At 46.5% G+C, this 13,457-nt stretch overlaps 1 protein-coding gene across 1 annotated transcript in view; it reads left to right on the top strand.

Annotated features, from left to right (window-relative positions):
- The window catches only part of LOC126424624 (uncharacterized), a 343,469-nt gene that overhangs the window by 246,996 nt on the left and 83,016 nt on the right, over window positions 1-13,457 (top strand). The window contains exon 24 of the mRNA XM_050087361.1: window positions 3,142-3,275. Within this exon, the coding sequence (XP_049943318.1) occupies window positions 3,142-3,275 (134 nt within the window). The remainder of the gene's footprint in view (window positions 1-3,141; window positions 3,276-13,457) is intronic.

Genomic DNA, 13,457 nt, shown 5'->3' with positions numbered 1-13,457 from the left:
GTGTTACAAAAAGGTACGGCCAAACTTTCAGGAAACATTCCTCACACACAAATAAAGAAAAGATGTTATGTGGACATGTGTCCGGAAACGCTTAATTTCCGTGTTAGAGCTCATTTTAGTTTCGTCAGTATGTACTGTACTTCCTCGATTCACCGCCATGATTTCATACGGGATACTCTACCTGTGCTGCTAGAACATGTGCCTTTACCAGTGCGACACAACATGTGGTTCATGCACGATGGAGCTCCTGCGCATTTCAGTCGAAGTGTTCTTACGCTTCTCAACAACAGATTCGGTGACCGATGGATTGGTAGAGGCGGACCAATTCCATGGCCTCCACGTTCTCCTGACCTCAACCCTCTTGACTTTCGTTTATGGGGGCATTTGAAAGCTCTTGTCTACGCAACCCCGGTACCAAATGTAGAGACTTCTTCGTGCTCGTATTGTGGGCGGCTGTGACAATATGCCAGGGCTGCATCAGCGCATCAGGGATTCCATGCGACGGATGGTGGATGCATGTACCCTCGCTAACGGAGGACATTTTGAACATTTTCTGTAACAAAGTGTTTGAAGTCACGCTGGTACGTTCTGTTGCTGTGTGTTTCCATTCCATGATTAATGTGATCTGAAGAGAAGTAATAAAATGAGCTCTAAAATGAAAGTAAGCGTTTCTGGACACATGTCCACATAACATTTTTTTTTTCTTTGTGTGAGGAATGTTTCCTGAAAGTTTGGCCGTACCTTTTTGTAACACCCTGTATAAATGACTTTGGGGACAACATCGCAAGTTCACTGAGCCTTTTTGCAGATGATGCTGTAGTATATCGAGAGGTTGTAACAATGGAAAATTGTACTGAAATGCAGGAGAATCTGCAACGAATCGACGCATGTTACATGGAATGGCAATTGAATCTCAATGTAGACAAGTGTAATGTGCTGCGAATCCAGCAACTGGAAGCAGTTAATTCCATAAATTAATTGGGAGTAGGAATTAGGAGTGATTTAAAATGGAATAACCATATAAAATTAAACGTCGGTAAAGCAGATGCCAGACTGAGATTCATTGGAAGAATCCTAAGGAAATGCAATCCGAAAACAAAGGAAGTAGGTTACAGTACACTTGTTCTCCCACTGCTTGAATACTGCTCACCAGTGTGGGATCCGTACCAGATAGGGTTGATAGAAGAGATAGTGAAGATCCAATGGAGTGCAGCGCGCTTCGTTACAGGATCATTCAGTAATCGCGAAAGCGTTACGGAGATGATAGATAAACTCCATTGGAAAACTCTGCAAGAGAGACGCTCAGTAGCTCGGTACGGGCTTTTGTTGAAGTTTCGAGAACATATCTTCACCGAGGAGTCAAGCAGTATATTGTTCCCTCTAACGTATATCTCGCGAAGAGACCATGATGATCAAATCAGAGAGATTAGAGCCCACACAAAGGCATACCGACAATCTTTCTTTCCACGAACAATACGAGACTGGAATAGAAGGGAGAACTGATAGAGATACTCACCCTCCACCACACACCGTGAGGTGGCTTGCAGAGTATGGATGTAGATGTAGATGAATGGATGCAGGTGATGAGACAGGATGTTAATGTACGTGCCACCGGTCAGAGTCGTATCAAGACGTATGAAGGGTCCGCACACTAGCCTCCACCAGCTTGGACAGTTTCCTGTTGACATGCAGGGTCCATGGATTCATAAGGTTGCCTCCATACCCATACACGTCCTTCCGCTCGATACAATTTGAAATGAGATTCGTACGTCCAGGCAATATGTTTCCAGACATCAACAGTCCAATATCGATGTTGACTGGCCCAGGCGAGGTGTAAAGCTTTGTGTTGTCCAGTCATCAAGGGTACACGAGTTGGCCTTCGGCTCCGAAAACCCATATCGATGTTGTTTCGTTGAATTTTTCGCACGCATTGATATCTGCATCAATTTGCGAAAGGGTTGCACTTCTGTCACGTTGAACGATTCTCTTCAGTCGTCATTAATACCGGTTTTGCAGGATCTTTTTCCAGCCACATCGATGTCAGAGTTTTGATGTTTTACCAGATCCGTAATATTCATGTACACTCGTGAAATCGTCGTACGGGAAAATACCCACTTCATCGTTACTTCGGAAACTGTGTGTCCCATAGCTCGTGCGCCAACTATAACACTACGTTCAGACTCAGATAAATGTTGATAACCTGCCATTATAGCAGCAGTAACCGAACAACTACTGTGCCAAATACTTGTCTTACATAGGCGTTGCCTGTTTACGTATCTCTGTGTTTGAATACGCTTGTCTATACAAGTTTCTTTGGCGCTTCAGCGTGCTACTTCACAAACAGAATGCAGAAACGTAGAAAATTTTATTTGTGGGGGGAGAAACACACAAAAGGAGACCCACACGGTTCAATTTTGGGTCCATTGTGTTCGTTACACACTGACGAAAAAAAATAGTAACATTAAATGTAGAGTAATGAAAGTTCGAAAATACATTTGTCTAGGTAACACATTAAGGTAATTAACATCCCAAGTTCACACGTTAATGTAAGCGTGAGATAAACCATTGCAAATGTGAAATGGTGGCACATTAATAACCAGTGTAGCTGTCAGACTATTGAATTCAAGCAAGCAAACAAACGTGCATGCATTGTGACTTATGCAGCTTTCGCATAATTTTTCATCACAGTCCTCTTCAGTGTATTTCATGACGACTCAATGCACATATCCGTCCGTGTTGTGACTTAGCAGATGATCTTTTACCGCTTTGCCTGTATGCCGTATAAATCGTAGATATGATGTCTCTTTGAATACCAAATACTGCGGCTGCCTTGCTTACAGGAGCACACACCATAGAACCATCAATAATTTGCCCTCGTTTAAAGTCACTCATCACCGACATAACGCACTAACTACTACACAGAACACAGTTCTAACCGTGACCGATACTTTCAACGTATTGGGGGCATGGTACAAATGCCGTTCATTGTCAGATGCAACAGCACAACTTGCAAGCTTGGCCAGCATCACCATTTGTGTTAAAGCATGCATTTCTCGTCCATATTTTCGTCCAACCCCTGTAGCTACTGAAGTCCTGTGCGTGTTACGTTCATAGCTGATGTCGCGTCACTCGTGTGCGCAGGTTCTGGAAGAAAGTGTTCGTGCGTCTGGTGTACCAGGGCGACAGCCCGGTGCTGCAGCTGTTCAACACAAAGGACGACAAGGATCCATTCCAGGAGCTGCCGCTGCAGCCCTGCTACTCCGTGTCCGACGTGGGTGAGTCTGCTGGCCGCGAAAAGCATTTGTGCCTAGTATCACCGGTATTTGGGCAGTGGCGAAAGTCGCGGAATACCCGTAAATGAGCAAACTGCTTAAAGGAAATTGCTGATCGGCACTACTGACTTGAATAGTTTGTATTTCTTTACAGGAAACTTTCTCAATAAACTTTTTAACCAAGGGTAATCGCTGTGTTGTGGAGGAAGATAAGTGTCTTCAAAAGCCTCTAGCATCAAAATAACTGGAAAACAGTGGCTGGCTATCTCAGCTGCTAGAACAATCCTTGACCACCGTATATGTCTTAGAAATGTCAGTTTTTGCTGTACGTAAGTTTCTTCGAGTGAATTAACTGACTTTGGATAGTAATAATAAAAATGTATATTTAGATATTGCTTTACTTCCTAATGTAAGAGAATGAACGTTCCATTTCTTGACTTTTCACCTTTTCCTCTATAGTTTCTGACTTCGGGTCGACGAAGATGAACGAATAATAAACATAGAATGAAAACTGTATAACCACGTAACGAAACACAGTCCATTGCTGGTCTCGAGGAATTGCTTCTTTGGTGCATGTACCTGGCTGCCAGATTGCCACCACTCAGCCGCTTTTCCTGCTCTGTGCGGCCGACACACTTTCTAAAACTACTGTCTCATTCATTCCAGTTCAAAACCTGCTGGAAAAAAAAACATGTGTGGCTGTAGCCTAATTTCACAAACGTTTATAAGTATTTCTTGCACTTTTAATACCAGCTGAGTACCCATCGTTGCATGGGTATGTTTTTATTCCAGTCTTCTATTATTTCTTCTCTTCATTCACCCTAACTCCCTCCTTCTCTTTCTTTCTCTCTCACTCTATCTCCCCCCCCCCCCCCCTCTCTCTCTCTCTCTCTCTCTCTCTCTCTCTCTCTCCTCTCTCTCTCTCTCTCTCTCTCTCTCTCTCTCTCTCTCTCTCTCCCCCCCCCCCTCTCTCTCCCCCCTCCCCCTCCCTCGCCCCCCCTCGCTCTCTCTCTTCCCCTCTCTCCCCCTCCCCCTCTCCCCCTCTCTCTCCCCCCTCTCTCCCCCTCCCCTCTCTCCCTCTCTCTCCCCCCTCTCTCCCCCTCCCCCTCTCTCCCTCTCTCTCCCCCCTCCCCCTCCCCCCTCTCTCTCCCCCCTCTCTCTCCCCCCTCCCACCCCCCCCCCCTCTCTCTCTCTCTCTCTCTCTCTCTCTCTCTCTCTCTCTCTCTCTCTCTTCTCTCTCTCTCTCTCTCTCTCTCTCTCTCTCTCTCCCCCCCTCTCTCTCTCTCTCTCCCCCTCCCTCCTCCCCCCCATCTCCTCCTCTTTCCCTCACCCCCTCACATCACTTAAACCCCCCCCCCCACGGTAAGTTCGTGCGTGGCGCACACGGGATACCGAGCTAGTTTGGCTAATTCTTTCTTCCCTGGCTACTGTGCCCCCCCTCCCCCTCCACGTCTTCGCTCCTTTCCCGCTGCTCCCTCCTGCCCCTCTCTCGGGGTTACGATTTATGTCTACATGGCTATCCATATGGTTCTCTGTATCCTTTGCAGTTTTGTTCCTCTTCTCTGTTCTCTTCATCCTTCTTGCCATTTTTGTCCGCCCTTGGGGGTTTGACCTCCCCTTCTAAGTTTTCTGTCTGTAGTCTGAACCATTTGTGGAAAAACTTCCTCCCTAACATCTATGGACTTGATTCCTCCCCCCTTCCTTTCTCTCTTCATCCCCCCCCATAGCCCCCCTCCACCCCACTGGCCCATCAGCAAGTGTAGCCAGTCTGTGTGGTGAGGCTGTTACGTACCCATTTGGCTGAGCCCCCCTGACAACACAGGGATCGCTACTGGTGCCTGAGTTGTCGCCTCCCCATGTCTGCCAAAGAGTTATTGCTTGTCATCCTGGAGCATCAGAACTCCTGGCAATGCCCACTGTGCCAGGTGGCGCTCGATGTGGCTGGATGATGCACACAGGGAGACCTCTGAGCGGAGTGGGTGGTGTTAGGGTAGATGCTTCGTGCATTAGGCGTATTAAGCTGCAAAAATCTGGCCATTCTCAAATGATCGCCTCTCCAGGCGGGAAATGTTGATTTAATGCTGCTTCAAATGACCCTGCAGCCTTCCCTTTCCTGGCTGGACCCTGGGAGGAGGGACAGGCTCGTTGTGTTGATATGAAACACTTTCCCCGCTACCTGATCTGTACTAGGACAGACGGGGATACATTCACCACCAGAAAGCCATTGTTTTTTGTGGAAAATATCGATGACAAATTTGATGAAGTGGAGTTTCTTAGTAAGATTCCGTCGGACTCCCTGTTGATCAAAGCTTCATCTCCAGCCCAGTCTCCAGCTTTTCGTGCTTCTGATCGTCTTGGCGATGTCCTGGTGTCTATTACCTCTCAGCAGTCACTGAATAAGGTCCAGGGAGTGATTTTTTTTTTTTCATTGGGACCTCAACCTGCAAACTCCGAGCTAATCTTGAGCGATGCGGTGTATGTTTAATGTGTGCAGAAGAGGCATAAAGACAACCACACCAATACCAGCGCCTTTATTCTGGCTTTAAGGGAGATATCGTTCCACAGAAAGCAAAGACGATGCTCTCCTCGGCTTGTTTGACTAAACAGGACTCTCGCCACACGCTAATCCAGTGCGATTGCAATGGATATTATCGTCACCTAATGGGAATACAACACCTCATTTCCTCTTATTCTGCATTCTGTCTTGTTCTTCAAGAAACGCACGTCTGTGATGACCGCTCTACACTGTTTCATGGTTATCAGACTTTGTGTTGGAACCATGCTGGCCCCAGGATAGCACGTGGAGGGGTCTGCACTTTGGTTCACACTGTGGTCATTAGTAACTGAATCCCCTTAATATAAACCTGGAAGCAATAGCGGCACGAGTGTGTACGACCCCAGCAATCACCATTTGGAATGTCTACCTACCTCCAGTTAGGCTACTTATGTTGAACTGCCTGCCTTAGTACAGCGACTCCCATCCCCGTATCTCCTCCTCGGGGACTTCAGTGCACACCACCCCCTGCGAGAGAGTGCCACTTCGATGGGTAGAGGTTTTGTAACTGATGAATTTATTACAGACTTCGATTTCTGTCTCCTCAACGACGGTTCCTCTACCCACTTTCAGTGCCTCTCATGACACCTTTTCTGCTGTTGATCTCACTAACCTCTTCCCTGCTCTTGTGGCTTCCTTACACTGGTCACCCGATGATGATCTTTGTGACACTGATCACTTGCCTGTGATTCTATCATTCCCCTGTCACTACCAGGCCCCCGTGTTGGGCATTCTGCAGAACCAGTTCCCCTTTATATATGTCTGCTGTGCACTTCACCCCCCCCCCCTCTCGCTCTCTGATTGTATTGATGTGTTCGTGCAAGACGTCTCTGACACTAACCTTCATGACGCTGGAATTGCTATCCCCCTATCCACAGATCCCCCTCGTCACCCACCAGTACTGTGGTGGACTGAGGACGTACCAGTTGCTATCCAGGGCCGACGACGAGTGCTGCAATGATTTAAACACCACCCTTCGCAAACCAGCCTCATCGCTTTGAAGTCTGTCTGTGCTGAGGCTCGCTACCTTATTAAGCAGAGTAAAAAGGAACGTTGGGAGCGCCATGTTTCCTCCCTGAGGAAGTGTACCTCTTCAGCGCAGGTTCCGTCCGAGCTCTGTAGCCTTCTGGGTCGCCAGCGACAATCAGCTGTCCAGAGTCTTATTCTACAGGGTGTTCTGTGTACTGATCCGTTGGCCCTTGCAGAAAAGCCGCAACAAACTTTGTTAAAGCATCGGCGTCTTCTTCTTATCCTGCTACCTTTCTCTAGCAAAAATGACAAGTTGAAGAAACCCCCTCTGTTTCAACCCCCACCAAGCTGAAGCCTATAATGAACTCTTCACTGAATGGGAATTCGTGCAGGCTTTTACCTCTTCACATTCAATCCACATAATATGATCCAACACTAGACGTTACCCAGAGGCAACATCTACTCAGGGTCTTCATCTGCACTTCGCTTATGGGTACCTTCCCCTTGCAATGGCGAGACAGCATAGTTATCCCCATCCTTAAGCCCTGGAAGAACCTATTGTCTCTCAAAAGTTACTGACCGATTAGCCTGACCGATGTACTTTGTAAACTGCTCAAAAAGATGGTTAACTTTAGATTATGTTGGGTGCTAGAATCTCAGGATCTTTTGTCCTTGTATCAGTGTGGCTTCTGGGAAGGATAATCTGTAACTGACGGTTTACTCGGACTGGAAACAGCAATCTGACAGGCCTTTACTAATTGCTGAAACCTTGTTCTGGTCTTTGACCTACATAAGGTTATATGACATGGCCTTGACTCTGTGTGTGGGTCTTTAACTGTCTCCTTCCGACGTTTATTCGCGAGTTTTTATCCCACCGGCTGTTCTGAGTTAGAGTTGGCACCTCACTCAGAACCTCACGGACCCAGGAGAATGATATCCCCCAGGGTACTGTGTTGTCATAATCTTCCTCATCGCCATCAGTGGGCTTTTATTTTCTGTTGGGCCTGTGGTTACCCCAGCGTTGTATGTCGACGGTTGTTGCATCTGGTGCAGCTCCCCCTCGGTAGCATCTGCTGAATGCCAGCTCCAAGGCGCCATACAATGGGGTTCTATGTGGCATCCAGTTTTCTCCCTCCAAAACGCGGGTTATGCATTTTTTCTGTAGCCCTACTGTACACCCCTATCCAGAATTTTATTTAGGCAACCAGCCTAGGAATTATAGTGCAGTCCTGTTTCTTGGGCCTTCTTTTTGATAAAAAGCTGACGTGGCTGCCATATATTCGCCATCCGAAGACTACATGTATGCAGAAGCTTAATGCTCTCCATCTCCTGGCCCACACATTTTGGGGTGGAGACCATGCTACTCTTCTCCATCTTTACATATTTGTCCAGACTAAATTATGATTTTCAGGTTTATGACTCAGCGGCTTCTTCCACTCTGAAACCACTTGACCCTTTTCATCATTATTGGGTGCAACTGGCTATTGGTGCCTTTTGCACGAGTATCGTAGGCAGCCTCCTCACAGAAGTGGGTATTGCCCCTCTACAAATACGATGGAGCCAACTCTTGGTTTTTAATGCAATCGCCATTCGACGATTCTCTGATCATCCCATGTATCCTGTCCTCTTTGCAAACGAGGGAGGTCTCCCTCCTTGGGTGGGATTGCTGGTTGGAATGTGTGTCACTTCTCTCGGGGAGGGTTTCTCCGTCTCCACTCCCTGGGAAGTGCACGATGTATTTCTTCCCACATCCTGGGTGGTGTCTCGACCAGATTGGTACTGACTTCTTCCAGGGTCCTAAATTCTCTGTCACCTCTATGGTTTTCTGGCGTATTGTTCGTTCTATCCTTGAGGAATTCCAGGGTGCTACCTTCTTCTACACTGGTGGTTCTAAAACAACAGATAAGATGGGTTACATTTTCATGTCTCCCACTGGCATGGAACACAATATACTGCTGGTATCATATAGCGTGTACACAGCAGAGCTGTTAGCCTTTAACATGGCCCCCATTTTGTTACCCAAGCCACTCCCCTCAATGTTTCAATATGTACTGACTCAATGAGCAGCCTACAGGCTACTCTCGTCACTCTTTGGACTGTGCCATCCATGACCTTCTCTCTGCCCTTGGTCGTGCCACCTGTTCAGTTGTCTTTCTCTGGGTCCCAAGTCTGGTGGGTATCCCAGAGAATGAAACGGCTGACTGTTTGGATAGAGGGGCAGATACAACCCCTCCCCCCCCCCCCAATCCCATTTCATGATTCCAGGTGCAGATATGCGGATTCACATCAAAACTCTTTTTTTTCCTAAAAATGAAATGACATCTGGTGCGCCACTGCTTCCACAGGGGAAAATTCCCATCACGCCTCCCTCAGATTTAGAGGTAAGATAGCCCAGCAGATAGCTTTCAAAAACTGAACACTGATAAAGGATGAAAGCAGGAAGAAAGTGCACTGAACTGTGAAAAAAGAAGCAAAAGCGAAAAAGTGAATGGTCCAAACTCAAGAAGTGCAACGTCGAGCGAACATAAAAATACATGATGTCGTGTTTATGTGGTCATGGTGTTGGGCTGCAACGGGGGAGATACGTGTTCAAATTTCTCTCGTGCCCACTGCAGTTTTTTCTCAAAATTTTGAACTGTCCGTCTAGTCATTTATGCCTGTTGGCTGAATTCAGATTTGTGTCTGTGTCGAGTTTGAACGTCTGTTTACAACAGCGAGGTGCCTGGAAGGGATATCCAGAAGATAGGTACCCCCTATTTGTTCTACTTAATTATCACATGTTATGAGTCTTGGGTTCTGTTTTGGAAGTTTTGACCCTTGAATTCCTTTATTGTAACGTAGTTCACAACCGTTCGATTGTTGTTTTCATTTCTGTGAGAGGTCTATGTGGCATCTCGCCTGTTCTCGCTATTCATAACATTTCATTTCGACGGTAATATATTCTTACCACGTGACTCATATTCTATAACTATTACTTACTTTTCGTGTCCGGAACTAGACTTCAAACTTCCAAAAATCAGCAGCCAATATGGCCTTGTCATTTGCCTCCCATAAGTCATTCATTGTGCAGGGTTGGTCTAAATATGGACAGGTAAGCAGGTGTTGAGGATCCTGGACAGAGCCACACAGACAGTGTGTGTTCTCAGTCTCTTTTAGGAAATCCCATTGCTGCAGGTTTGTCTTGCACTTTGGAACTTCTACCCTCAAACGGTTTAGGGTTCTCCAGACTGTGTATCGTAGGTCTCCACCAGGCGCCAGTTCTTCTTTTACATCTTTATGGGGGTTTCTCAGGTCGATTTCCCACCTTTTCAAACGATTCTCTGCAGCCGACCCTTCCAGGGCTCGGATACGTGACAGGATACTCTTCCTCGAACAAACCCGTCGTTCAGCAGGCTGGTGTCCATATAAAGGGTGACGCATGTCCTTTTCTTGCTTGGTTTTTTCGGCTTCGGCAACGATGTCACGTCGTATGTTGGGCGGTGCGATCCCCATGATTAAGTATATCTTGTGTACTGGGGTTGGCCTCAAGCATCCGGTAACAATCCGTGCCATTTCATTCACCGCGACATCAACTTTTCTCGCGTGTGTTGATGCAGACCATACCGGAGCGGCGTATTCCGCGACTGACACACTGAGCGCAAGGGCTGAAGTTGTCAGGACTTTTGGGTTTGCACCCCAGGATCCGCTGGTTTCCTGATGATGTTGTTGACTTTTTCCCTTGTGGCATTACAATGATGTTTATAGGTCAGTGTGCGATCCAACGTGACACCAAGATATTTGGGCGTTTTACAATGCTCGAGACGTTCACCTCTCCATATTACGTTTAATTCGCGATTTGCTTTCCTGTTCTTTAGATGGAATGCACAGACCTGCGTCTTGGAAGGGTTCGGCCTTAGGTGGTTTGCCTCATAACACTGGGAGAGAGCTTCCAAGGTACTGGTTAATTTCTCGTTTACATCCACAAAATTGTTAGCTTGGGCTGCAACTGCAGTGTCAGCGGTATATATAAATTGGCGCGTGATGTTTGGCACTGGCTGGTCATTTGTATATATATTATACAGACCTGGGGCGAGGACGCTTCCCTGAGGTAGGCCATTCCTCTGATTTCTCCACCTGCTCTTCTTGCCCTGGAGACAAACGTAAAATCTCCTATTATGCAGGAAAGTACCTATCAGTGATGTTAAATGGTAATCTCTTGTCACATTATATACTTTTCTAAGGAGCCTCCGATGGTTTACAGTATCATATGCAGCTGAAAGGTCTATGAATGCCACTCCCGTGATCTCTTTCCTCTCAAATCCATCCTCGATATGTTGGGTCAGGTTCAGGACTTGACCGCAGCACGGTTTGCCTGGTCGGAAACCTGCCTGCTGTGGGATGATCTGTTGTTTCAAGACGCTTTCTATGCGACGTCAGGCGTTCCAAGATCTTAAAACAGTGACATAAAAGAGACACAGGTCGGAAGTTTTTTGGATCATCAGAGTCCCTTCCTGGTTTCAGAAGTGCAACCACTCGGGCTTTCCTCCACATCTTTGGGATATGGAGCCTTTCTACACATGCGTTTATCAAATCTAGCAGCCACTGTAGGTTATTACTGCCAAAGTTTTTAATTTGCTCGACTCTAAGTTCATCGATACCAGGAGCTCTGTTAATCTTCAAGCTGGAAATGGCTGCAGTAAGTTCTAACATTGTAAATGGTGTCTTGAGGTGGTGATTTTCCTCTGCCGGATCACGTGCTAATGGTTCCCTGTACTTTCTGCCGTGGGTTTTGCCATTCATAAGGAGTGCAGTGGCGACTTTATCTGTCGTGACGTTAGTAAATTTATCATTTGACTTTGTGGCCTCACCGTTAAGGTTCTTTAACAGTTTCCAAGCCCGCCCACTGTTCACTTTCATGTCCAGGTTCTCCACGAGGTCACACCATTTGGCTTTGCGGTTCTCAGCTATGACTGACATGAGTTCATCGCCTACTAGTAGCGTCTCAACATCAAATGGGTCGTTATCGAAGAGCTTCTGGTATCTTTCCAGTAGTGGCTTTGCGTCCTCAGACAGTCCCGTAATGTACTGTGTTCTGCATCCTCGCGGTATTGTTTTCCTAGACACCTTCTGGACGAGTTTGACAAAAGAGTCGTACATCTCAGGTTGTGGGGGATTTTTGTTATTTCTACATCAATGAGCTCTCTAAATTTCTTCCAATTGGCCTTTTTAAAATTGAACCTTCTTTTGAAAGGAACTTGTTCAGGCTTAACAACTGCATTGACCGTGCAAATTATGGGCCGATGTTGCGTATGGGGAATTGGCTCCCCAATCAGTTTTCCACATTGGCCAGCGAGTTTCTTGCTAACAAAGATATTATCGGGATTGTACCCTTTCTTCCATCTGCCACTATTAAAGGAGCTTGGCAGTTTCGGGTCATGTATGAGCAGTAGATCGTGTACCTCAGCCAAGGTCTCTAGTTCCACTCCGCTGCTGTTAGTTTCTTTATAGCCTCATGTAGTGCTCTGAAACTTGACATCGCCCAACACAAAATTAAAGTCTCGGTAACTGAAATTTCCAGGCTCAGTGAAGACGAAATGTGATTCTGGGGGTTTGTACACAGAGGTAACGCTATACTGCGGAGTTCGAACGGTTAATATCTCAATGTCTTGCCTGTCAGTCAGTGATGCAGAGGTGACTCTAATTCCTGGCCTGGCGAAGATCGCACTACCGTACCGTTCATGTGGTCTCTCCAAGGTCAACTTCATTCCATCTATTTTGGGTGTGGGTCTTGTACTGCCCCGACGAGTTTCTTGAATCAGGAGGAAATCACATTGATATTCTTTACACAAGCCAGATAATAAAACTTCTTTGTCTCTCGATATTGCTTCAATGTTTATCGACATCGTCACAAGTGGCCTTAGAAAAGACCGTTTGGATAGGGTCTATTGGTCTTCATTTTCTCAGAAGTCCGTTCCGGTTGTTGAAGGATTAGCCGCTGATAGATCAACGTTGCCTGGGATGCGGCCGATTGCGGTTCTCGTTTGTGTCTTGCTGTCCGCAATTTTCGGGGAGGCTCCTTCATTCTAGGGGGCTATGCTCCAGACTGAACGCTGAAAGGCATAATCAGTCTTAAATGATGATGATGATGATGATGATGATGATGATGATGATGACAATTGCCAAGACTACAGAAAGAGAACAGACACGACAGTGACCAGATGGAAAGTTCATAATTTTGTGAAAAAAAAAAGATAAGACACGAGTGAGATATGAACACAGATCACAGGTCTCCCGCTTTGCAGTCCATCGTCGTGGCCACACAACAGCAACAGCAGCAACAACAACAACAACAACAACAACAACAACAACGGATTCGTAAAGTTCGCTCGATGTTGCACATCTTATGCTTGGACCATTTACTGTTTCTATTTTGTTTCCTTTTTCACAGTTCAGTACACCTTCCTGTTTTCATGTTTAATCTGGCTCATCAGAATATCTGACGGATGGGCAATGGGGATTTTCCCTCGTCAGTAATAAACTCGGCACAATCAAGGAGACCACTGCAGTTTGGCGCTCTTCATTACGGTCCTTTCGAAAGGAGTCCACTATCTTATGCCGCCTACGCTCACCCATTGTTCTTCTGTTGCGTGACAAACCGCGCCCAGAATGGCTTTGCGGAGCCG

The sequence above is a fragment of the Schistocerca serialis genome, chromosome 10 (genome assembly GCF_023864345.2).
Source record: "Schistocerca serialis cubense isolate TAMUIC-IGC-003099 chromosome 10, iqSchSeri2.2, whole genome shotgun sequence".
Lineage (NCBI taxonomy): Eukaryota > Metazoa > Arthropoda > Insecta > Orthoptera > Acrididae > Schistocerca > Schistocerca serialis.
This window is presented reverse-complemented; position numbering and strand designations above follow the sequence as displayed.